The 25,649-nt window shown below is 43.4% G+C and overlaps 1 protein-coding gene across 1 annotated transcript; it reads right to left on the bottom strand.

The window, feature by feature from the left end:
• Positions 1–1,381: 1,381 nt before the first annotated feature.
• LOC142585790 (uncharacterized) lies at positions 1,382–25,054 on the bottom strand. The gene is made up of 5 exons (XM_075696803.1): positions 24,966–25,054; positions 24,735–24,884; positions 19,833–19,922; positions 19,620–19,676; positions 1,382–2,061 (listed from the first exon to the last, which is right to left on the bottom strand). The coding sequence occupies exons 2-5, from the start codon at positions 24,795–24,797 to the stop codon at positions 1,870–1,872; spliced, it is 402 nt and encodes a 133-aa protein (XP_075552918.1). The 5' UTR covers positions 24,798–24,884; positions 24,966–25,054; the 3' UTR covers positions 1,382–1,869.
• Positions 25,055–25,649: the final 595 nt, after the last annotated feature.

Here is a 25,649-nt window from a genome sequence, read left to right on the forward strand (position 1 = left end):
GCTAATGTTATTTACACAGATCCCGTACTGCAGAAGATCCGGCACCAGGCACGCCTGCTCCACGAATGCGGTCACGATGTTACCATTCACTGGGTCCCTGCGCACTGCGGTATCCCCGGAAACGAGAAGGGTCATCTCTCTACCGCGCTAGCCAGAGCCTCCGATAATCCTTATCCTCTCCTAGCTACCACACCTGAGGTAGCAGACCTAATGGCAGACAAGCATGCGACCAAACGACGTGCCGCCTACCTCGCAGCAGTGGGCAATCCACTCTCTATACCGTCACTTCCACCGAAGGTATTCACACGGCGAGAGTCAGTCTTGCTTCGGAGAATCCAGACAAGCACCCTCCTTACTCCTCACTTGTTGAACCGTTTCCACAGGGGTGGCACACCACCACTCGTAAGTGGGTTCTGTTCCATGTGCACATGTCGTACTGATCTCAACCACCTTTGTTGGAAGTGCCCCCTCTACATCCCACCAAGGCTTCGTGCCCTGGCCACCATACAGCGGGGACCCTGACCTTCTTCTCTCCAGACCATGCCATCGAGCTCTGGCGAGCACTGCTACTGTTCCTCCAGGACCCTGCGGCACCACCTGTCGGTGATCGGCTCCGCGACGGCCACAAGCGTCATGCGGCCCCCACTTAGCTGCCTCCAGGGCGTTCATTAATAAAACGGAGGCAGCCTTACCCTCCCCTTTTGCAATAACACCCCTCCTCTTTCCACCGCAGCGCCTTCGGTGCATTTTAATGTGGAATAAACGTGGTTTCATTCATTCATTCGTTGCGTAATCTCGAGTTTCGGAGGCGCGTTGAAGCGACAGGCAGGCGACGCATTAGCTCCCAGCATTGCCGGCGCTTTTCACAATAGTGACGTTCCACTGCGCGCGACCCTATCAGATACGGGGGCCAAGTGGACGCGAAAGCATGGCTGCCTTCGCTTTGTACCGCCGATATGAAGATGTTGTCGACACAGCATGAAACCGTATCTTTCATCACAGACTCTGAAATTCAACAAAATTTCTTTTTCCCATTCGAGGTTGCTTTTTCCGATTGCCCGACAATTCGGAAAATAATTTAGATAACTTGCGGCCCCTTCCGTGGAAAAAAAATTTATTGGCAACTGTAATTTTTGCATAAAAGATTGAATTTAAATATAACAAAATTTCGATATAACGACGCAAACTGTCGATTTTACCGACTTCATTATATCGAGGTTTAACTATATTTGCACATTGTTTTGTAGACAATAGATGCAAAAGCCAACTGCAGGAGATTAGTCCTGTGCTGTATTTCTCTTTTCAGTGAGCACCCTTTCGGGCTTTCCATAAAAAAAGTTGATTCATTGAGCTGATACAGAGGATCAACATTTACAAAAGATATCTCCAGAATACTATGCTCATTTACTGTGACAACAGCAAGCTCCAATAGTGGGCACAGCCATCTTCTAAAAAAAACAACTCCTTGGCAATGCACAGTCTTTGCAACAATCAGCCTGCTGTGGCCCCAGCAATACATGCACATACCACCACTTGAAGCCTGCATGATGCACAAAACCTTGCACACATTGCAAAGCACAAAACTTGATAGTTCACTGGTTAGCAAGTCCAGCTCCCAAATGTACATTATTGCATGGAGATGAGTTTGATCCCCAATGACAGTGGTGGGCAAAGTTTTGCTCTTATTTGTTTATTGTTGGGCTGAAGCTGAGAATGAAGTGGTGGTATGGTCAACATGATGGTGACATAACAGAAAGGTCCAGTTTCAAGATTTAAAAAAAAATATCACCACATGCCAATGAAGCAACAACTATTTTTTGCATTACCAGATTTTGTAACATTTTCAGCAGGTGTTCCTGGCAGCACTTCTCATCCTCCTAGGCTTTCTTCACACTGTGTTAGCCTTTTAGCCAGGTGCTTTTTTACATTATCAGCACTATTCATTTCTTGAAAATATTCTTGAAGAATTTGTGAATTTCCAGTCTGCTGCATGCACATTTCCCAGTCAATCATGTCGTCATGGTAGCGCCTCTTGTCCTCTTCCGCTCTCTGCTGGTAGACCTAAAAACAAGCACAGTATTGACATTTGTTTTAAAAGGCATTCCAAGCTACATGGGAACTTTTCACATTGGTCATGCCGTAATGTCATTAATTATTTAAAGGCTGCTATGACCCAAATCACAGTTGAGCTATGAGTGACCATGTAGTAGGAGTCTCCTGGTTAATGTTGACCACTTTGAGTTTTTTAGTGCACTTCCCACTCCACCCTGTCGAACCTTCAACTTCAATATCTGCTTTTTGCAATGATCTGAACACTATACTTGGTAACTTGTCTTCAGGAAAGAATAATGTTGTGCTTCTTGGTGACATTAACATCAATCTTTTGTATACTGCAGCGCTGCTACTAGTGCCTACGCTAACTGCTATCACGGATTTAGCTTCGAATCATTGATTTCCCTTGCATAAACTGGGATACATAGCGCAAGAACGACACAAGGACAAAGCAACTAGACTTAGTTTAGGGGCTTCGCCCACCTTAATAGGCCACATATTTTCCAACCTTATGTGTCCTCCAGTTTGCGGTGTACTTATAATTAACATCACTGACCACTTTCCTGTCTTTTTTAAACTTCCTTATCAATTATATAAACCGTGTCAGGAAGTCTAGAAAGACGCGATTAATAAAGACTTCATCGCTCGCGTTGGTGAGCTAAATTGGTGTTCTTTGTATTCAGAGTCAAATGCTGAACCTGCATTTAATGACTTTTAGGAGAGAATAAAAAAATGTATCACTAATTCTACAAGCTTTGTAAAATGCAGAAGACATGTCCCAGCATTACAGAATCCTTGGTTAACCAATGGTCTACTAACTAGCCTACGCAAAAAAAGATAACCTGTACCGAAAAGTTAAACGTCCTTTTAACATTCGACTCAAAACTCACTATAATATCTATTGTAACATGCTAAACAGGCTGCTCAGGTTAGCAAAAAGAAATTATAATGAATTCAGAATAGCTGAAGCTGGCACAGATTCAGAACGACAGTAGAAAATAATAAATTCCTTCTTGAACCGACCCCATCAGGCTAAACCAATAAGTAAGCTTCATTCATCATACGTCACGTATAAACAACCAGAAAAAATTGCGAACGCATTTAATGAGTTTTTCTGTGACCATGCCTCTTATCATACCCACTGATACTAAAGTATCATTTCAGTGATGCTTGCAATCATTGTACCTATTTCCAACTGGCCCAGATGAAATCATCAATGTCATACATGATTTAAAGGTTACAAGAGCAGGTCTGGACAAAATCAGTTCCATTAATATGAAATTAGTAGCTCATCTTCTCGCCCGCACGTTGTTTCGTGTTATCGATTTGATCTTTAAGACTAGAGTATTTCCAAGTCAACTAAAAAAGCAAAAATTATTCCAGTATTTAAAAAGGCTGACCCCTCCTACAATTCTCATTATCGCCCTATTGTTATTCTTCCTTCCTGTAGCAAGGTTATCGAAAAATGTATTGAAAAGCTCTTAACCAAATACTTCTCAAAATTTAACATTCTTTCGCTAAATCAATTTGGCTTAAGGGTAGGATCCTCGACTGACTGTGCTATGCTTTCTTTCACGGATAAAATAAAAAGCGCTATAGATGCCGGTTTCTACACAGGATCAGTTTTTGTAGATCTATCCAAAGCATTTGAATCCATAAACCACGTCCTCTTACTTGCTAAACTACGGGCAGTAGGCGTCGATGGCCCAGCATTAGCACTTATAAAAAGTTGCCCAACAGATAGACAACAAGCTATTTTAGTTCCTCACTTTGTTATTTCAGAATAACCAATAAAGGGATCCCACAGGGGTCTATACTTGGCCCACTACTATTCCTGCTTTATATAAATGATTTACACAGTTTTTATCAGAAACTGAGGCCTTCCTTTACGCTGATGATGCCACATTACTTGCAACCGATCGTTCACTAACTTCTCTGGCTACTAAGCTAAACACTGACCTTAAAAATATTTTAACGTGGTGCCACCTTAACTTGATAAGAATAAATCCTACCAAAGCATCTTTTATGCTTTTTCATTCGAATCATCGGACACCAGAATTCATTCCCACTGTCAACCTAAACTCTCTTGACATCAGTGTAGTTAATGAATGCTCATTTCTTGGTATAATTATTGACTCAAACTTAAAATTTACGAAGCATATCACCTATATGAAGCGCAAAATTTATCCCGGTATTAGAATTTTACTTAAAGCCAGGTATTCTTTTAGCAAACCAACATTGCTAACCTTGTATTACTCTTTTATTCACAGCCATCTCAATTATTGCATTACAGCATGGGGTAACACATATTCAACTCATATAGCACCACTACAGCATTTGCAGAATCAAGCCATCCGGATATTGTCATTCAGCTCATTCTACTGCAGTGCTTCTGATATGCTTCACAACCACAGAATAGTTTCAATAATTAATCTTGTTAAATACAAATTAGCCGTAATGTTATTTAGGGTAACACGTAATCCTCCCCCAGTAAATATATTTTCTGAGGCTACTTTGGTTAACTTAAACCGCACAAGATTTACAGCTAACAACAATTTCTTATTGCCACCAATACATGCTAATTATGGAAGCCAATCTGCATATTTCGCAGCATCATCTACTTGGAAAAGCTTCCCACTACAGTCGGATACAACTTTAGAAAAAAGGGGGCATTTACTCCTCCGAGGCGGATGCACACGAACATCCACCAATGGGCGCGCACTCTGGACCGACGTCATGAGCCGGACGGTCGGTGACCCCACCGTCGGAGAAGATGGCCGCCCGGGCTTCGAACTGTGCCAAGTCGCGTCAGCTGTGCACGTAAACACCTCGTCACGGTGAATTCCCAAACTGTTTGTGATTGTCTATCATGCCGGAAATATTCCTGCGAGCTTACGATGCAGCATTTGTGCCGCGTGCATTTATTCTAAGCCGTGATCTGGCGAAGAAACATTGCAGCGAGCATCGCTGACGCTGCGCTGCGCTTTGCCTGAAAACAGGATCCCACGGTGACCGCTGCAAACACCCATCCTGCCTGTTTGTTCCATGCCTTTTTTATTTTGCTCCCAAGTGAAGTTACAACGAAAAAAGTTTGCCAAAGTCTGGTGCCTACTGTCAGCGGTGGGTGTGTTCGTGTACTGTGTCGCTGCGTTTCTCATCGGACGGGGTGAAGTGATGGAGCAAAACCATTCTCAGGAGAAATGAGAAAAGCGTGCACACATGAAACAAACCTACGAGCGTCTCAACAGAAAATATTTGCAAAAGAAGCCTCCAACGCAAACATTTGTCGCCATTAACTAAGCGTGAACGATCGTTGTCAGCAGTGAGATAGCCAAGCGTCTAACGGCGGTGTTCGAGCGTTGTGTAGCACCGTCGATTGATTGCTTTCCACCAGTGCTCACTGTGCGCGTAAGCTGTAGAATGCGTGCTGTGGCACAGTCACACATAAGTTGTGTTGCCAGCACTCAATATGGTTTCCCACAACATAGCTTCGTGCTGCTTTTCGATTCTCGTGATATGTTGCAATTCAAAATTCCCAAGATAGTGTTAAGAGAACGGTAAAAAAAAAAAAAATCATAACAACATACGAGAAGGTAGACACAGCAGCTTGTGAACCCGCTCCTATAATACCTCTACCCGTGTCTGTTTGTAAATGTGTGTATGTTTTCCTGCGTTTGACAATATTTTTTTTTATTTCCCACATTTCTTTATATTTGAATTTTTTGTTTTCACGCTTGTATGTGAATACGTGCCTGCTTCCATGCGTGTTTGCGCTTACTCTTATTTCTGTCCTTCCATTTTATATTATCATTTGTTTTTGGTAGTTTTCTTTGAGCAAAGTCTTTACACATTTTCATTAACCAATCTCATTCAAAGCACTAACCCCTGTACACTGCAGGGCTGGCCTCTTCTATCTCATTAAAGCCTTTCTCACTGGTCTAGCTCGTCTTCTCAATCTGCCTGCTTGCTGTGTTTTCTGTCCTTGCTTCTTGTGTTGTTGCTGCAATATGATTAACCAACTTGCTCAAAACAAATTTTGATCGCCTATGAAAACAGGAAGGTTTAGAGACACATTTCCTTAAAAGCGTCATGTGGGTTGCACAGTAACTTTGCCTATTACCTCTGTTCATTTTTATGCATCAGTGCATGTGGCAGCTCGCCAGAAGTGCACATGAAAGGCTGCATATTGCAAAACAACACCTTGCTATGCTGTTGCATTTTTCATGCATTCAGTCTTAGTAAACAGACGGTTTTGCTGCCTATCACATATGATGGTAAACATTTTCAACACGAATAACATTGTGCAATGGGGTGTCATTTCCTGTCTGACGTTTTCGTCGTTGCAAAGACATTTTTCAGTGAATGGAGCCAAGCAACGCAGTGCACCAAGAGCTTTTGCAACTTTCACCATTTATTACTTCACACATGTCATTGTCTGAACCTGGCCGTCGATCGCTACGCCGATGGCTTGTGAATTAAATAATTGCCTCAATAAAACACATTCAACTTCACTCAGCAATTTTTAGTACAAACAATGCTAGCAGAGCTATTCAGGGTGAATAATTGTGCTTACATTGGTGTTACTTGCCCGGTCAGATAAACAAATACAACAATGGCTGTGGCATGACTGTGATTTGATGTGCAGACTACAAGCGGTACCTTTCAAGCGTGCCCTCGACTACTGCTATTAATAGCTACCCAAATGAGTTTCCTGGGCCTCACTAAGCTAATGATGTTTGATAATTGTCCTCTTATTCGCATTACTTGCCTGGGCCAGATAACCAAAATAAACAATGCCACCACATGAATGTGCTTTTGCACGCAAGCTGCCAACAGTGGCTGTCATTTTTGCGTTGATTGCTGCCGTTTCACCAACAGTTGCGACGGCTTGACTGCGCTTTTACGTGCAGACTGCTAATGGTGCCTTTCAAGCGTGCCCTTGACTGCCCAAATGATCATTTTGGGTCCCACATAGTTATTCAGGGTTAATAACTGTATTTGCATTCAGATTTTCCAGCATTTCAGCATGTTTCCATACCAATACTTATATTGAGCATGATCTGTGAAGGACGTTGCTTTTTCAGAATTGGGCTTCCATTAAAAGGAATATGTCACCAAATAAACTGCTTATTTATTTGAGAGGTCACGGGAGAATGCTTGGCTGCTGCGAACCCACCGGCAAAATTTTGGTAGCCCTAATAAGGGTTGTTCTTTTGTTAATAAGAAGCTGTTTTGCTTCATCGAGTGGCTCAATGCCGGACAGCTCGCAGTCGGAGTCGCTTTCTTCACTGTCATCTTCACCCAGTTGGATGATGATGGTTTGGATGCGGTCACTTCCAGACTTATCAAGCCTGAACTTTGCCTCCAGGTCCACCACGTGGTGAATGTTCTTCTTTCAGTCTTCCGCCGTTACGTGTTTGATTTTTTCCCTCAAGACGTCTGACCGTGGACAGCTTGAAGTCTCTGTTGTCCGCAGCGATGCCATTTTTCACCTGTGCCCACACGAGCTCGATAGGATTAAATTCGCAGTAGTACGGTGGGAGCCTGAGTACAATGCAACCGGTCCTTTCAGCTGCATTGCCTACGATGTAGCTCAGAAAGCGTGGCTCTACAGATGCTACCAACTCATGCAGCTGCTTTTTAACCATCTTTATGCTGTCGGTGATGTTTTTGCTTTTCAGCTACTCCTGTATTTTTTTCCTTCTTCTAAGCTGTCGTCGGCAATTTCTCTTCTCGCCGGGCATGGTAAGGTGCATTGTCCAAAACAATGATGCTACCAGCAGGCAACTTCTGCAGAAGGTCATTAAGCCATCCCTCGAAGCGATTGCCGTCCATTTCTTCGTGGTAGTCGCCTGTTTTTTGGCCTCAGAATATATCTAAGCGGCCGTCGACGAAGCCATCCTCGCTGCCGATGTGCGTCACAATCAGGCACTGGCCTTTTCCAGAAGGTTGTTTCAGACCCGTCGACAGGCCATTTGCTTGAGCGTATAGGCGTCCGCGCTTCTGCACCACGATGTCTGTCCACACGATCGACCCAGTGTGTCCCGCCGTCACCCATGTCTCGTCTAGGAAAAAGATCTTTCGGCTTTCTGCTCGTAGCACTCCACGTCATGAAGGTAGCGATTCCACCATTCAGCAATGTCATCCCGGTCGATAAGCAGCGAATTGCGGCTCCTCTTCTCGTGCTTGGATCAGATCTCAACAAGCAGGCGACACACAGTACACCGCTTCAGTGATGGGAGATCCATTGTTGCGTGTGCCGAGGTCAGGAGAGAGAGACCAACAGAGCGGCTGCAAGCTGCTTAAATAACACCCCTCAGTCCCCAGATTCCCCAGACAGTCCCTAAGGACGAAACAAGGTCGAGAGAGAGAGAGGGTCCGGGCAGCCTCCGTGGTCCTAACGCCGCTCTCGGTGGCTGGCGCTTCCTCGAACCGCGCTGCGGCATCAGGCCAATCTGGCAGTCGGTCAGAATGGTCGGTCAGCCAGGGAAGTTTTATGGCCCGCATAGGACAAAGGGAACCAACTGCAAGGCACGGGGTCGAAACACAGCCCTCCTTTGGAAACCGTCCCAAACACAGTGGGAGTCGTGGTGCAGGCATCGCCGGACAAAGGAGGGGGGGTTGCATTGCTGCCGGTACGGGGAGGGGCCGAATAGCAGTCCGTGATTCGGTGGCTGCTTCCGTCGTGGACGCCGTGAGGAAACCCGAGCCGTGCACGTAGTCGTGTGCCCGAAGCAGGCACCATGCGAGGATGAATGCTGCCTCCACGGTCGACACACCATAGCACTGGCCTTCCATCAGGCAAATCCCAGGGCACAAACATAACACCATATACAGTTCGAGAACTCGTTAGTGATCTTCTCGACCGTCGGTATCTCATTCCGGCGAAAGAAGTCGTGTACACGACCTCGGCGCGCACGTGTCATACTTCGTGCTGCGTCTTCTTTTCTCTGCATTTCGTGGGCGCTTTCGCGAGGGTGTCAACAGTTTGCCACCCGAAATATGCGAAACTTTGACCTCCCTCCTCACCTTGAACACTGTGCTTTCGCTGACACCGAGCATCTTGAGTTTGTAATGGTTGCGACAAATGCATTGTTTTATATAAATACTTGTTCAATAGCAACTGATTCATTTGAAGCTTGGAACAGGAGTAGTAAATGTGCCATGTACATGTAAACAAGTGCAAAAGCCATGCAGAGCTTCTCTTTCTACTTTTGTTACTTGCAGTGAAGCTAAAGAGCAGACAACGGGCAGCGTTGAGGAAGGCATGGGGTTATTTTTCTGTCGCGATCTGGCATGTGCTGTAGCACGTGAGAGCTCTACTAAACTAGTCATCAAAATACAAAAGTCTTTATTTATACCAAGAATTGCGCGTTTCAGAAGCACGATTTTTTGAGTGGGATTATTTTAGTTGCGGAGGTAATCGGACGTCGCGCTTCGGTCATCTGGGGGGGGCTCCCCTTTTTTCTAAATTTGTATCCGCCAACAGATATCAAGCGCTCTTCGTCTTTAGGTTTCTTCAAGAAAACATTATTCATTTTTCTACTAGATAGCCAAACAAATTAATCCACATATCTAAGCTATTCACTTCACTCCTGCCCATTTCTTTTTCGTTTTTCCTTTTTTCTAGTTTTTTTTTTTCATTTGTAGCCTTTATAAATATTTTTGGTTTGTTCTGTTGTGAATGCCTTAACTACTATTTTAATTCTACGACTAGTTATTGACTTCATATTACTTTGCAGGTTGTACTACATTTACTTTGCATAATCTTCCACTTGGTGACTACTATATTGCTGTTTTATGCTGCATATTTGCTCTAACGTATAAATTTTCTGACAGGAGGTCCCCTTTCAGCCACATGCTCTGGGACCTCCTTCTGTATGCTTATGTAAGCATGCATATCCACTTATTAAAGAAATAAGCTGAAATTTAAACAGATATTCAGATACAGGGAAATCAAATGCTGTGGGCCTGTGTAAATATGGAATGTATTCCAGCAGGTGCATGCAGAAACAAGGTGTGCACCTAGCTCATGCCAGAAGAAACTGGTGGTGCATGTAATCTCTGCTTCAGCAGCCAAGGAAATAATTTTTGTTGTGTAGAGAGATTTGTCATAGGAGTTTTGCAAACAGTCATTTGACCAATGGGATGCAACAAGGTACAACATTGCCATTCAATAAGACAGGTGGTGAAAGAGTGTGCAAGAGTTTGTTTCAAATTTATCTCTTTTGCCGCATTTGTTGGGATATTCTATACAGGTTATTGTGACTGAGTGATCTGTGCACTAGAAAGAGGTTGTTTGTGATACCGAAAACTTGTGAGGGGCGCTAGTGTGTACTGAAATCCAGCACGCAAGCGTTTCGGCCAAGAATCGAACCTGCGACCTTGTACTAAGCAGAAGTATGCAATAACTGCTGAGCTACCATGGTGGGCATGCAATGAATATGCACAGTAACTGTGGCAATTCAGACATTTGCAGAGAATTTGCCATTCTGGGAATTTCCAACTCTCTCTCTTGTCTCCTGCCTGGGCAAAGAGGCAGTTGGCCTGTCACTCAATTGCCAGTCTGCCCACAATGGGTCAGCAGGCTGCCCTATTGACCAACCTTTTGTGGGATTTGGGCCCCTGCTTGAGGCACCGGGCTTGGAGCATGGGGCTTGAGGACATCAGGCCAGCAGAAAGTGTACATGATAGCCCATTTTGTCTGGCAGCAGTTCCCAGTTTGCTGTTGGCCAGCAGTGTAACTTTAAGTTGTTGGGACTTTCAGTCTAGACAGGCGCATGCACGCACCCTTCCATTTTCTCTGATATCGGGATGCAGCACCTTGCCACTGTGCTCCATCTGTTTCTATGTCCCATCTAAGTTCACTCCCACTGATATGGGATACAAAGCAGCAAGAGTGCTAGCCAAATGATAAGTGGGCCTTTCAGAATAGATCCCATCCTCGGCCACCACTGACTAATTGACTCTGTTGTAACCACATTATTTCAATTTTGTTATGAACCATTCTGTTGCTTTCAAACTCTATTATGTTTCTAACAGGTATTTATTTACAGTGGGGTACACAGCCACACGCATGGCAGACTCATAACTGGAGGTCCTGGAAAAATGTGCGAAGTCCCCACAATCAGGGTTGCTAGATGATGCACATAGTTCACATTAACACTGACACTACAAGACAGATACTCATAAAATATCTTTACAGGTGGTAATTATAAAAAACTAACGAACAATAAATATTACACGTCAATTACTGAAATGTCCAAAATGCTGTTTGCATTTTGATTGATTGGGCAGCAGCCACCTATGTCAGCAAAAAATGAAACTATAATATGAGACAGCCACACATGTCCCATCAATAAAACAGAGAAGAAAAAACTGTGCTGTACTGCTGTAGGCTGTACTAGCATGCTTGCATGAGCAGAAAGGGCTTGTAATTGCATGACACCACATGAAATGACACAAAAAAATGCATGACACCACATAGAAGGCAGTGCCATGTCTTTATCTTTAGTCTCTGGCTACCAGAACCATTATATTCAGTTGGAGGGTGGGAAAGACTGTTCCAATTTTCAAGAAACGTGACCGTTCATGTGCTAACTATATTCCTATACCCATTACCAGTATGCACACCAACATCATGGATATATTATATTCCGAAGTTGCCAGGTTTCTATCATCTGTTAGCTTTTTTTCCATAACCAACACAGTTTTAGAAAAGGTTACTCCTGCAAAACTGTATGGTGTATTGTTGCACTGCAGAGGTGGCAGACACAAGGAAACTCGCACGAAACACAAGAAATGAACATGGACCTTGTGCTTGCAAAACACAGCTTGCCCTGTTTGTGCATGATTTTCATTCTCATTTGGATCTAAACATTCCCATTGACACTCTGTTTTGATTTCAAAAACGCATTTAATGCAGTACTTCACTCCTTCCTGTTCTTAAGATTTCACAACTCAACCTGCGCTTCTCTACATGCAACTGAATCTCTGCCTTTTTAATCAATCGCCAACAGTGTGTCACTGTTAATTCTTTTTCATCACCCTTGTGCCGTGTGATTCCAGGTATCCCTCAGGGTGCCGTATTAAGACCACCGCTGTTTCTGACACATATTAATGAACTACTCATTAACATTTTTTTTCTAATATACAAACCTCTTTGCTAACGAATGCGTATTATACCACCCAATAACGAAAGCATCTGCATTCTACAGCATGATCTCTTTTTAGCATAAGCCTGGTGCAATAAATGGCTTATGTCACTTAATGTTCACAAGATGGCAATCAATCTCTTTCCACTGCCACCATCATAACACGACCCCAACCTATTGCTTTTATGATTGCCACATAACTCTAACAAGGTTCAGAACAACATTGTGCTTGTCCAACACAGGCGCTTGTCCTGTGTCATTCCCCCTCTCGTGACCATCTTAGTTGGTGCTGTTCCTTCCTAGTTCAACTCTAACAAACTGTCAACTATCTGATAATTCATCTTTCTTCTGAATTAACATGGACCTTACATATAAACGAAATTACAAATTCTGTTAACAAAGTAATTACATGTGCCAAAGCCTTACCCTAGCACACCATTCTGTTAAACTGCTTGCCTACAGGACTTTGATACGTATGAAACTAGAGTACTCTAGTACTACCTTGATTCACATCAAGCAAACCTAACCAGTACATGTAAATCAGTTCAATATCATAAAACTATATTCATCCTCTGCAATTGCACCTATAATATCAGCATAACTGCACTGGAAATTAAATTAGGTTTTTCAACTTTAACTTCTTGCCGTAAGATAGCACATCTTTGCCCCTTATCATACATACACACCCTCTCAACAGGTAACCACTTCATCCGACCAGATCGTCACATCTCCTGCCACAGCCATCTTAATGCTGTTTACCCTCAACATGTGCACACAAGAATGCTTCAGCAATCTTTTTCCTATGCACATCCTAAGACTGCAACAATCTATACCCAGCTACATTGCCTTGATAACTAACCACTCCCACTTTAAAACTGCCATCGAAGCATAACTGTGTATCACCACATCGTCACCTATCCCTTATGTAATGACCCACTGGGGCCCTTGAGTTGTCTCATAAATAAATAAATATCTGAAAGGAGGCAAATGTGGTGTCTAAGGGACAAGCTATCACCCACCCTTCTTTTGTGGTTATTTCAAAGAGTATCGTAATCTTTCGCGAACATAATACTGTCACAAAGCCTCTGAGACTATTTTATTGCTTTCTGACTGTGCTTATGCAATTAGAAAGATTAACAACTCACTCTGTTCTGAAGAAATGTAATGTCTAACAAAACCTTCCGAGATTAAGTATGTTTATAAGAGAGTGAATTCTGCTTGCACATAATTTATGAAGTTCTTTTGCTTGCATCTAATGTGTGCTTATATATATGTATGTAAAGTGTCACTGTTAATGTGATGGTGATGAGGATAAAGATTGCTCGTCATACGAGAGAGAACACACTCGATGCCCAGCTAGACAGTTGCCATCGTAGCTATTCCTCAGCTGCCGTCAACATGCGTGTCTTCATGGCTAGGCTGACTCTCAAAATAAATGTGGTGCCTCGTCACCACTCAGCCGCCACATAATTGGAGACCCACATGTGATTATCTAACATTTATGTAGCCAATTTTGTAACAGTTATAGAAATAGAGCTAGTAGGTTAGAGAAGCAAACATAACAGAAATGCACTGATAAGAGAATGAATTGCACTCGCTAGCCTCTCATATCGTCGAATACTTCTATAATGCCAGAAATAACACTGTGTCCAATACCCTATTTCTGGCATAAAACTCAACCAGTCGGTGTGTTTTCACAAGGTCAGCACTGCACAAAGTTTCCAAGCTCAATTATTAAACACATATTAATTTTGGACACAGGTACCAGTACAGTGGTTGTTAAGAACAGCTTGATGTTGAATTAAGAGAAATTACCCACAAATCAAATGCAGGTTTGGTGGTTAGAAATGCATACGGTATGCATGGCATAGTCTGTTGCATGCCTGAAACATCTAAGAGGACAAATGGTTCCATTACAGAAATGGTCCCCTTACTATTTCCTTACCGGGCCTGAAGAAATCGATCAACTTGATAGATGACTTTTTGATACGTTGTTGAACAATGCCGTTGGAATTCTTCCACAAGGCATGCCATGCAGTTTATAAAATAATGACTTAACTTTCACTACTTGTCAGATTTGGCAATTTTCGACCCATTCGAGATACTGAAAGAATAAAGCTTCGACGGGAGGTATTGTCGAAACTACCTTCCATTGCTCCTAGCACTTCCCCAATCAAACAACACATAATTTGTGTTTAGGTGAACTTGGCAACATAAATCAGCAGTGAAGACACAGAAGCTTCTGTGAGGTTGCCTAATTTGCTGATCCGATGTCTATGTAGTTTTAACATCTCAAACATCAATACATGCTCAGGAGTATTATTGGTTTGATGATCCTGTTGGACTAATATCAAGTACAACTTAATTTTTTCACACCAAGAGTTTTTTTTTTTTTTATCCATTAGTGTTCTAACAGTGTATGTGTAATTTATTGCAAACAATCCTTCCCCATACGTGGAGCGTTCACTCACACAAGAGCACGCAATCGATTTCAGACTGACCTTTGGCAGAAGCTCGGCTAGCGGTCTAATCAGTTGCTTTTTGAACACTGCCTGTGCAAATGCCCTCATTCATTACTGTACAGTACTGTACAAGTACTGTGCAAAGCATGTGAAGGCTCCAGCACCAGTTCAAGGTGCTAACTAGACTAGCTTGCTTGCACAGAAAAGCTGACTGAACACGATAATGAAGTATGATGAGGCTTGCGCATGCTCCCAAACATGACAACTGTTTCTTCAAGCGCCTAAGAAATGCAGTGAAAAAAGGAACCAGGGGCTTTCTGCCACGAGTAAAAACAAATGCTCCTTGCACCAAAAGTGCTAACCCATTTCTCACATTTGCAGTCATGGCTTTCTCCCATAGCATGGGCGTCACTATGCCTAATATGCACGCCACCAAATCTGCATATTAATTGTCTTGCAAGGTCTAACTTACAGAAGTTGAGAACTAGAAGCAAAGCTCATATTTTATTACTTCAGATTTTTTTTACTCTCTGTACTTATACTAGAAATAACAAATTATTACTTTTGAATCAAGCTTCTTGAGGTGCTTCTTTGAAGTATTACATAAGAAATCTCATAAACCCCCTGAGCAATTATTTACGCTTTACTTCCATCCAAAACACCAATGACGGGAAAACAATTTAATATATTATGGTACTTGTTGCAACTAATGTGTCTTGAAATGTTAAAGGGGCCCTGAACCACTTATTATCGAAATGGAGAAATGCATTTCAAGTTAAAATAGACTACTTCAGAATTATTTCGCCGTAAAAGGTACTTCAATGTGTTCAGTGGAAGCGTAGTTAATGGCAATCAAATGTCACGCAAGATCCTTCTTGTGGTGCTCCTGCTTCTTCTTCAATACCTTGCACTGTGAAGGCTACGGCAGAGTGGAGTGTGCCCACAATGCCCTGCCTACTGAACATCACTGTGGTGCACAGTTTAAATTTGATCTTGGATGTTCACGTAGAAGCCACTACTACTAATTTTGGTGCCCATGTGGTTGTCTTCAGTTAGCTGCTGTGCACTCAGCAAGCGGACTCGCTGCGGCACTCCACGGCGGCCTTAATATCTACGCTACATAGCGGACCGCAGCTACATGCAACTGTAGTGCGTCTGTTTTGTACATGACAAGGCTTGAGAATGCGCTTGCAATCATAAGCTCCAGTCTGGTCATGCTACGTGGTGTGGACCAGCTTTGTCCTGCACCAGCTTGACCAACAAATAGTAGCCACATCTAACTCATGCATTTTGAAGCGCTATCAATACATCAACGGCAAGCAAAGTCTGCTAAGGTTTCTAACCAGGAGCGGCGAGGAGTCAGCGTGCGTGTGGTCTGCTCTTAACTTTCTCATGGTTCAAGGCTAGATGAGTGTTCAAAACTAGCCAAAATTAGCGAGACCAAATGGCTACAACACCGATAAGCAGAGGGGCCCCAGTTTAATTCCTACACAGGCAGGCGCAGCCAAGCATGAGAAGACGATGGTCAGCTTCTTTCGAAAGTACGTAATTCTGATAGTCAAGTGTTCGACGAAAACTCTTCTGGTGAGGAAACATATTGGTGCCAGAAAAGCATGCACTCACCAAGAATAAAAGAATAATAAAGAACATGATGTTTCGGGCCCCATATGGGTCCCTTAAACAGGACGCCAGGGTAATCTTCCCGAGAAATACACCCAGACGCTGCGTCACCTCACCCACAAATAGTTGTGCGCCCATGCTTATATCATAAACAAGATGCAGGGTAATCTTCCCGAGACAAACAGTCACCGACCGTTTATTTGGACCTCACGGGGACTGCGGAAATGTCCGAATAAACAGGTGTCTGAAAAAGCAGATTAAGAAAAAAGAAAAGAAATTCTTTATTTGCACGCACTTATTTGGGCTTGGCAGTAGGCTTGGAAGAAATTGTGAATGCGCCGTTGCACGCTGTCCTGTTTACGCGCAGTCAGATAAGCCTGAATCTCGGAGACGGTCGTTTGGTCACTATAGGCGGCTGAAAGCACAGTCACTGCTTGTACATGCTCCGCATGCGATGGCAGTGTAGCCCATGGTGCGTCACCTTTCGACTCGGAGTCATCGTCTGGCGGTGCAGCAGAAACCTGACGAATGATCTCGCCTTCACCGAGTTCTGCGTATGTCAGTACAGCAGTGTCAGCCCCTGTGAAACTGTCAAATGAGATGGTGTCCGGAATTGCAATGCAACCACTGCACAGGTCTCGGCAGAACATTTTTGGCGTCAGTAGTGAGCACATCGGAAGGCGACAAATCCTAGGCCTCCCAGCACCCACTTGCCAGCATTCTCCAGCGCAGTCTGCGCGGGCACAGTCAGCGCCATTAGACACTTGATGTGATGTTTCCGTATGCCGCATTCGATCACCGCAACTTCGACACAGCACACAAAGCAAACATAACTGCGCTGTCACGCCGACACCAGTCACACAAACGAAAAACGTCGCCTCTAGCAGTGTCGTGCACGAAGAAAGAAACAAATCAGCTGCAGGATTGTCTAGACATGGCTTACTAAGCTGAGACCGGAACTGCTGTACGCACGAACCAGGCAGAAATGATGATGATGAGCGGCGATTTGCAGTAGCGCCACTTCGTGGGGCAGCAAGGAGGCTCCGTTCAAAACAAAAATGGCATTCAACCAAGTCGAACCATGCACCGGTCAGAGTTGGTGCATGGTGCTCTCGATCGAGTTGGCCCAAGGAGTGTCCGAAAAATCAGACGAGAGGTTGCAAGGTGTCCCAACTTTCGGCAGTTGTTATACATTATGGTCTATGGGGACAATGGTGGTACCGCGAAGCAGACTGAATAATCGAGCATGTCCGAATTTTTGGAGTCCGAAAAATTAGCCGGCGATTGCACATCCGCAGGCTGCACCACCTCACCCACAAATAGTTGTGCACCCATGCTTATATTATAAACACGACGCAGGGTAATCTTCCCAAGAAATACACCCGCACGCTGCGTCACCTCACCCACAAATAGTTGTGCGCCCATGCTTATATCATAAACAGGACGCGGGGTAATCTTCCCGAGACATACACCCGCACGCTGCGCCACCTCACCCACAAATAGTTGTGCACCCATGCTTATATCATAAACAGGACGCAGGGTAATCTTCCCAAGAAATACAACTGCACGCTGCGTCACCTCACCCACAAAGAATTGTGCGCCCATGCTTATATCATATACAGGACGCGGGGTAATCTTCCAGAGACATACACCCGCACACTGCATCACCTCATCCACAAATAGTTGTGCGCCCATGCTTATATCATAAACAGGATGCGGGGTAATCTTCCCGAGACATACACCCGCACGCTGCGCCACCTCACCCACAAATAGTTGCGCACCCATGCTTATATCATAAACAGGATGCGGGGTAATCTTCCCGAGACATACACCCGCACACTGCGCTACCTCACCCATAAATAGTTGTGCGCCCATGCTTATATCATAAACAGGATGCGGGGTAATCTTCCCGAGACATACACCTGCACGCTGCTCCACTTCACCCGTAAATTGTTGTGCGCCCATTCTTATATCTTCATCGTGATCAAGGGACCCATATGGAGCCCGAAACATCATATTCTTTACTTTTCTTTTATTTTTGGCGAGTGCATGTCTTTTTAGCACAACTACATAATTCTTATAGAATTTTCTAGAAGAATTAATAAAAAAATTGTTTGACAAGAATTCATTCAGAATCAAAGCATATTTTCACTTACTTCAGCCTGTCAAAATGCATCAATAAATATACACATTAACAGTAGGAAGAAGCACACTGATCCAAACACCCTTCTTGATTTATGTCGGTTACTGACCAACAGCAGTTGCATATTGAAACCTGCTATATCACGAAATAAAGTGTCCCAAAAAAAGAGTGAGGAGAGGCTTCTGTTGAAAAGAGAGCGTTTGAGAAAAAGGTGACTTCGCGCTCCGCTTGCGAGCTTCACGCGCAGCGCACAACTGCAAAATTTGGCTGACATGCTCACGGCAGTATATGCTATTTACGGACTGTTTTTTACGAAGACCAAGGGGTGGTTCAGGACCCCTTTAAAACACAGAAGCAATGAAAATTAGCCTATTTCTTATGGTAAGGAAAGAGTTACATGCAGTGCCGTGACAGAGTAACAAATTATTTTCATTTATAGACCACGATGAAAAATGAATGACATGTGGTGGAAAGCCAAAAAACAGCATTAGCTTCATGCATTCTCCCGCATGGCTTGGAAGTCTCCTGCACCTTTATTAGAGATTAGGAACTGAACTATTGAAAATCCCCATACTGCACTTGTTGCTCCATTTTATAGAAAATGCTGTTCCGTCAGTGCAGAATACAAGCCTTACTGTTACCAAAGTCACATGGAAGCTCAGCCAGACATCTAACTCGAACTGCCAGATGAGCTAGATGACAGTGTTAGCAAACTTGTCAAAACATGTAGCCAGATGCCCCAAAATACATTAGTCTGCCTGAACACTTTCACCCTTTGGACGAATTTGAAGTACATGACAGCATGACAGTTGAATCAGCAATGCAGCAATGCTTGCACAATCACGTGTCACAGTCGTCATGGTCATGCATGGTGCATGACCACAAAGTTAATGACACAATATACCATGAGCACGACTTCAAATGTGAACAAGGCAAACTCAACTAGAATACAATTTTGTACTTCCAGGTTCACTTGTGTTTATAACAAACATGATTAAGCCTTTCACAAGCATATAGCAGACACCCCTACATGGGGAAACTGGCTGCATATTGACAGTTTGACACATTCAAGTAATTATGTGTTTCGAGTCATTTTTTTTAGTTGCCATTTTAATTTATGCTGCAGGTGCAAGTTACCAGTATTGTAAGGTCACCAGCGTGAAGTTTAGTGCCTGTGGCATTCCTTACCTGCTTTTCAGAGTCTGACAGGTTTTTCCATTTTTCAGCCAGAAGTTTTGAACTCTCCTAAAACAGGAGTAGAGAAGGCACAATGAAGTTGTTGGTAACTTAAGTCAGCTGTAATGAATATCTATATTGATCTATTTTATTTATGTGTTTCTTCAAATGCCCTGGTAAGGGGGTATTGCATGAGGTGTCAGCAAAATCACTTGATCTACTTACAGTCAATTTCAGGTTAGGATGTCTGGCTTCAATGCAGAACAAAGTATATGCTGACCGAGGATGCCCTGGCTTCTTTAGTTGTCGTACCTTCTAAGAGGTCAAAGGAGAAAGAAGAAAGGCACATAAGAGGACTGCACCTAAAGTTATGCAAAAGTGGGCATAATTTTTATTTAATGGCACAGCTTATCCCCCGTTCTCGTAGTAACCCTTTTATACAGCTAGCTCATGGTCTTCTGTTGTTACTGGTAGCAATTAGTGCATTCTCAGCAGCAGCGGCATTTAGTTATAAAATTTGTGCAGACACTTTGCATACATATCTATGGTTCATGCTTGGTTTGGGCCATTTGCCGAAAGCAATCACAGAGAAAGTGCCATTACAGCCTAATTTAGAGCTCAGTGCTGCCAAATATGGGTAAAATCCCCAGCTCTAGGGATTTTTGAGTTTGTTTGGTGAAATAGGTAAATTTGTTCAAACCTTGAGAAATTTAGCACTACAACATTCAAACAGTGAAAGTGTTGACGACGGCGAGTTTTGATTTCAGTCCCTGAAGACTACCTTTGCATTAGCCTGTGAAGTATGACTTTTGACCATACTGCAGTGCAGTATGGTCAAACCGCACCTCGCCAAGTAAACCGCACCTGACCGCACCTCGCCAAGTAAACGACAGGGTGCAGATGCTCAGGGCTCTCTATGGGAGTACTGCTAATGTGATTTTGCCATTTGTACCTCTAGCTGTGCCACTGATGCCTGTGCACTCTGAATAATATATTCATCTGTAAACAGCAAAATAAACGTATGTTGCAACATTGAACAAAGCAGCACAGGCAAATTAGGGTGTAAGTGAACACATATACCTAGCACTGAGCACAAGAAATGTGGTTGTAGTGCTAAACAGCCAACTATGCAGACGTACACTAAAATTTACCGGGAACTGCCCATAGCTGGAACAACTTTGGACAAAGTCCCAGCGATCATGTGTTTGACTGAGTTTTGCTTTGGAGAAAAGATAAAAAATTGGCCACATATCTGTGTGTTTTGTTGCAAATCATGTATAAGTGTATAAGTGTGGTGGCTCTACGTCAGTACACAACGTGCAAAACAACATTGTTCACATTTTTTACATTAGTGTCGTAAAGTGGCAAACTGTTCTGAGACTGCTACATTTTGCAAGGGACATCTGGAGCCCAACTTCCTTACAATTTGAATAAGGTTCCATGTATGCTTGGCACTTTGCTCTATGTGCAAAACAAGTTGGGACAACAACGAAGTATAAACATGCTGACATCTTCTATGGATATGGATTTCCACAGGAGGCATTCCTCTTAGCGTAAAAGTTTGCACTGCAACATCATTCAAGCTTGAGTGCAATTACTTCATTATTCGAATAATTTAAAATGAACTTGGAAATAAATTTAAACTATAAAACTTATAGTCCACCTTCCTAATACGAAAAAAAAAAATTATCTACACAGAAATTGTATTGACAAACTGATTAACAAGCACATTTTGCAAAAATCTAAGGAAATCTATGAAATTTTTTTACTCAAGTTAGGGGAAAACTGCCTTCAGAGGTTGACAGCACTGCTCGAGCCTGAGAACCACAGTGGTGGTGAAATGGTAGGGCATCGGCCTCGTATGTGGGAGGCACTGGGTTCAAATCTTGGTGCCGCCGAAAACCCACCATTTTGTTTTAACGGATAGAGGCACATCACGACCTGTCAATTGTTTGTTTATGTGAGTTCTCATCTCGAAAGGGGACCATATAGAGATTTGCGAGGGTCTCTTAGCACTCCTTGTCCCCACACAGCTTTGGTGAAATAGTCGAGCATCCGCCACTGCTGTGGGAGGCAGACAAGTGCTATAGCCGGGTATCTACCGATAAAATGGTACAAACGTGCTCCTGACCTGGTGCTTGGCAACTACGGGAGTTTCAGACACTTGGAAGAACACCCACCTATTGCAAAGTTGGAAGCATGGGACCACTAGATTCCTTTTTGAAAGTTGTTGGGGTGTTTAGTTTGTCTTGGGTCTTGCGCAGCAAGAATAGCAGTCTTACGAACCTCTTCCAATTAAGCAATGTGCCCTTGGAAAGCTGGACATCTGGCCGGGGGCTGCTTGTACCTGTCTTATAAATCAGTGGCTATACGGTGGTACAGATCAAACCACGCACCTCCCGTTGCCAAGCCAGGCATTCTTTCCACTGGGCCATGACTGTGGTGGCCTGTTTCCAAGCCTGAAAGAAGCCTGCCAAAGCCCGCCAAAAGTGCTGCGCAATTACTAGTCACATGGCACTTTTCATTATCTTTCTTTCAGGCTTGGAAAAAAATATTTTATGAAGCACATATTGAGCAACAGAAAGCTGGATCGGGAATTTCTCAGTATAGTCTACAATTCTCTAATTGACACTCTTGCTCTAAATATAATATTTAATCAAGTCGAGTTATTAATAACTAATTATGCAATTAAGCAGAATACTAAAAATAGTCTGACTTACCCCAAGCGATGACAAACAACATTACCTTGGTTCTGCCCAGCTACGTGGCACTTGCATATTTTAAAATTTTGGCGGAAGTTACATGGGGCACATGGTATGTATATGTCAAAATATAAAATGTGTTCATACCATGACATGTCATTGATGTGCTTGATCAGTGCCTCCTCTATCTAGATGCCTGGGACGTGAGCCAAAAACCCGATGCCTTTCCCTTATCCTCCTTTTCCACTTGGTATGGTCACTAGAACCCCTTGCGGTGGACGCTTGCAACACACCGGCCGCGGCGCCGCCGACGCCGTGGTGCCGTAAGTAAAACTTGAGCAGATGACAACCACACATTGTGATCTATGCGTAAGCACACAAAATTCATGCTACTTCCTCGTTCACTCAGCTTACCACTGTACATTTTGCTGTACAAAAACAATAGCATAAAAAATAAAGGGCGCAGCATGGTGAGAAGTGCCAAATAATATAACCTAGCTTGCAGATGGTGTGCTTATTCTTTGCCAGACACAGTAAGCTTGTTTGTTCACCCATCAGCTTGGTGCTTACTATCGCACCCGTTTTTCGGAAAGTCTTTTGCCTTATTTTTATGCTTTCATGCAGGAGTATGTTTTACTGAGCCTAGAACGACAGAAAGCTGAGCTAGTTGGTAAGGATTCATAATGCAAAAAAGGGGTAAGGCATGCAGACACGGACACAAGAGAAGAGAAGTGGACAACACGAATGCCGGCCTTTTTTGCATTACTGAGCCATATGTCATTTTAATCATTGAGTAATGCGCGACTGCTGCATGCCACAATGCTCGTCTAGACAGAGAAAAGGAAACCTGGACATGTCTTTCCACTAAATACCTTCGAACAGCAGTTTGCGTGACCAGTGGATAAGGCAATTGTGACAAAGTATTAAGTGCCATCAAATTACCCTGTAGGGCTCTGTAGTGTGCAGTCGTCACTTCCACACTGTGGACTTCAGGAAAGACTTCCAAAGTGGCTGCTGAAGCCAGTTGTTGTGCCCTGTGTTTTCAATCAACTCAAGCCTCACTAGACCACAGCTTCCTGCACAGGACACGAGAACGGAAGCTACCGACCCAGACTGCCAGCAGAAAGCTACACCAAGGGAGTTACATAACTCCAGTGGTACGGTTGTGAGTGCTACCCTGCAGTTTCAGCTCGCAACATGTGACAGGGCACCTCCAATGGGAAAGGAAGTGACGTCCCAGGCATCTAGTTAGAGGAGGTGATGGCTTGATTCACACACCATATCCGCCGTGGTAGCCCAGTGGCTTTGGCGTTGCGTTGCTGAGCTCGAGATTGTGGGCTCCTGGCCCAAAGCGGCCACATTTTGATGGGGGGCAAAATACAAAAACACTTGTAAGTACACATTAATGAACCTTGGGTGGTCAAAATTAATTTGGAGCCCCCACTACAGCATGTCTTATAATCATATTGTGGTTTTGACACGTAAAACTCCAGCATTTAATTCATGATCAAAAATAAGTGAATATTTCGAGATGGTTATCGTCATGTGAAACCCCTACAAAAAATAATTCCTGGATATGACCCTGGCTCATAATCTCTGCAAGTTCTTGAAAGAGGAAGTATTCAATTTATCTCAGATGCACCGGGGGCTGCAAAATATCTCCAGAAACGACAGGACTTGCAAGAGCAATGGGCAAAGACGTGAAAATTTGGTGTCATAGATGCAGTGTCAGTGCTAGCCGATTGTCATTGTCAACAAAATTCTCCTGGCTTGTTCAAGGTATTTTAAAGTCTCAGCTGCTTCGAAGTGCAAGGTAACTTTAAGTTATCATTAGGCCACATAACTCACTTTGTTCAGCAGCTTGAGATGAATTGTAAGAACTTGGGGCCTTGGTATTTTGTCAAATGACAATCATGTAAGGCTGATACTGAAGCCAAGAGAGTGCAGGAAAAATGAAGTTACATTTGTCTAATTAAAGTGTCTGGTAATCCTAGGAGGAAGTACATTTCTGTTGATACTTTTAGTAATAGGAAAAGAGAAGTGGTCAAAAAGACAACTTGCCCAAGCTGGAGTCGAACACAGAGCATACATGTGACACATGTAATGCTCAACCAACAGATTTCATAAGTTTCACTAAACCACTGCTGCTGTAACGGATACCAGTAGTAGACCTTATTGGATTAAAGGGTTGGTATGATTCAAAGAACATAGTTACAATAATAGACTGACTTGATTTTTGAGGTAAAGACGCAAGGCGGTAAGGATAAAAAGATTGCAGAGTAGGAGCCCTGTTTAGAAGGTAACCCCCCTCCCCCCGTCGTGTGCACGCACGCGCACGCACGCACGCACGCACACACACACACACTAACACACACACACACTAACACACAAATTTAACAAACAACAAAAATGCAAAGCATCTCACTGCTTCCAAATGGTTGCTCTTGCTCCTCAGGTGCAGATCCTTGGCCTTTCGACCAGCAGCCATAATCTCTTCAATTTTCAAAGTGGACAAATATTCATTGTACTGCTTCTCACGCTGCACCGAAATATCCTTTGCTTTGTTGGCATACAGCTGAAATGTGATCAAAACAAGTTCAGTAACACGAGCATAAATCAACAATTAAATCGCGCGTGAAGTAGATGCTATTCTTGCCTGTTTTGTATGCTCATCCACTGCTCTCCACTTTTTGGCAGCAATAGAGGCCACTTGCTTGAAATCATTTCCTGCATATTGCAAACAGTTTACAGCTACTTGATATCGGTAAAAGATCTCATGGACATGATAAACGTCACGCAAAGTCAAGTAAGTTGGCTAACAATAATAATTATTATTAACCCTTTCAGTATCACCGACATACTGGTATGATTTTACGTTTCTGCCCCGTTACATCACTGGTACACTTGTACGTCCTCCACTCTCTCCAGCTGAATCTGTGTAGCAACACGAAGTTGTCACACTCTGAGCTAGTTCTGCCATCTGCTGTGTATTTCTAGAAGCATATTTTCTCATCTCTCCAGGTTTGCTCAGTCTGGGTTCTTGTTAGCGTGCTGTGGAATGCGCCCCTTCGTGAGCAAGGTTGCGCCATATGAAGTGCACAACCGGAAATGGGAGGGATGATTCCCAGACTTTGTGCACCACTACCGCGGTGATTCTCTGTTCAAATATTTGTGCCGTAGCACAAGGCCACCACTCTTGCATGTTTCTGATATTGGTTTTACATTTATAGTTTTTTTTTTTGCCCTGTCACAGCGGCGCTATCGTAGAAGCGTTCTCGTTGGAATGAAACTAGGTAGGAGATACGAAACGAAGGCATGAGTGCGAATATTATACTAAGAA

This window comes from Dermacentor variabilis, chromosome 1 (genome assembly GCF_050947875.1).
Source record: "Dermacentor variabilis isolate Ectoservices chromosome 1, ASM5094787v1, whole genome shotgun sequence".
Classification (NCBI taxonomy): Eukaryota; Metazoa; Arthropoda; class Arachnida; order Ixodida; family Ixodidae; genus Dermacentor; species Dermacentor variabilis.

Excerpts from the sequence above, each read along its gene's own strand:
- LOC142585790 (XM_075696803.1), bottom strand. The coding sequence starts at position 24,797 with ATGGCTGCTGGTCGAAAGGCCAAGGATCTGCACCTGAGGAGCAAGAGC. Across the intron at positions 19,923-24,734 it reads AGAGCAACCATTTGGAAGCA|AAGGTACGACAACTAAAGAA; the intron begins GTGAGATGCTTT and ends TTGACCTCTTAG. Across the intron at positions 19,677-19,832 it reads ATCCTAACCTGAAATTGACT|GAGAGTTCAAAACTTCTGGC; the intron begins GTAAGTAGATCA and ends CTCCTGTTTTAG.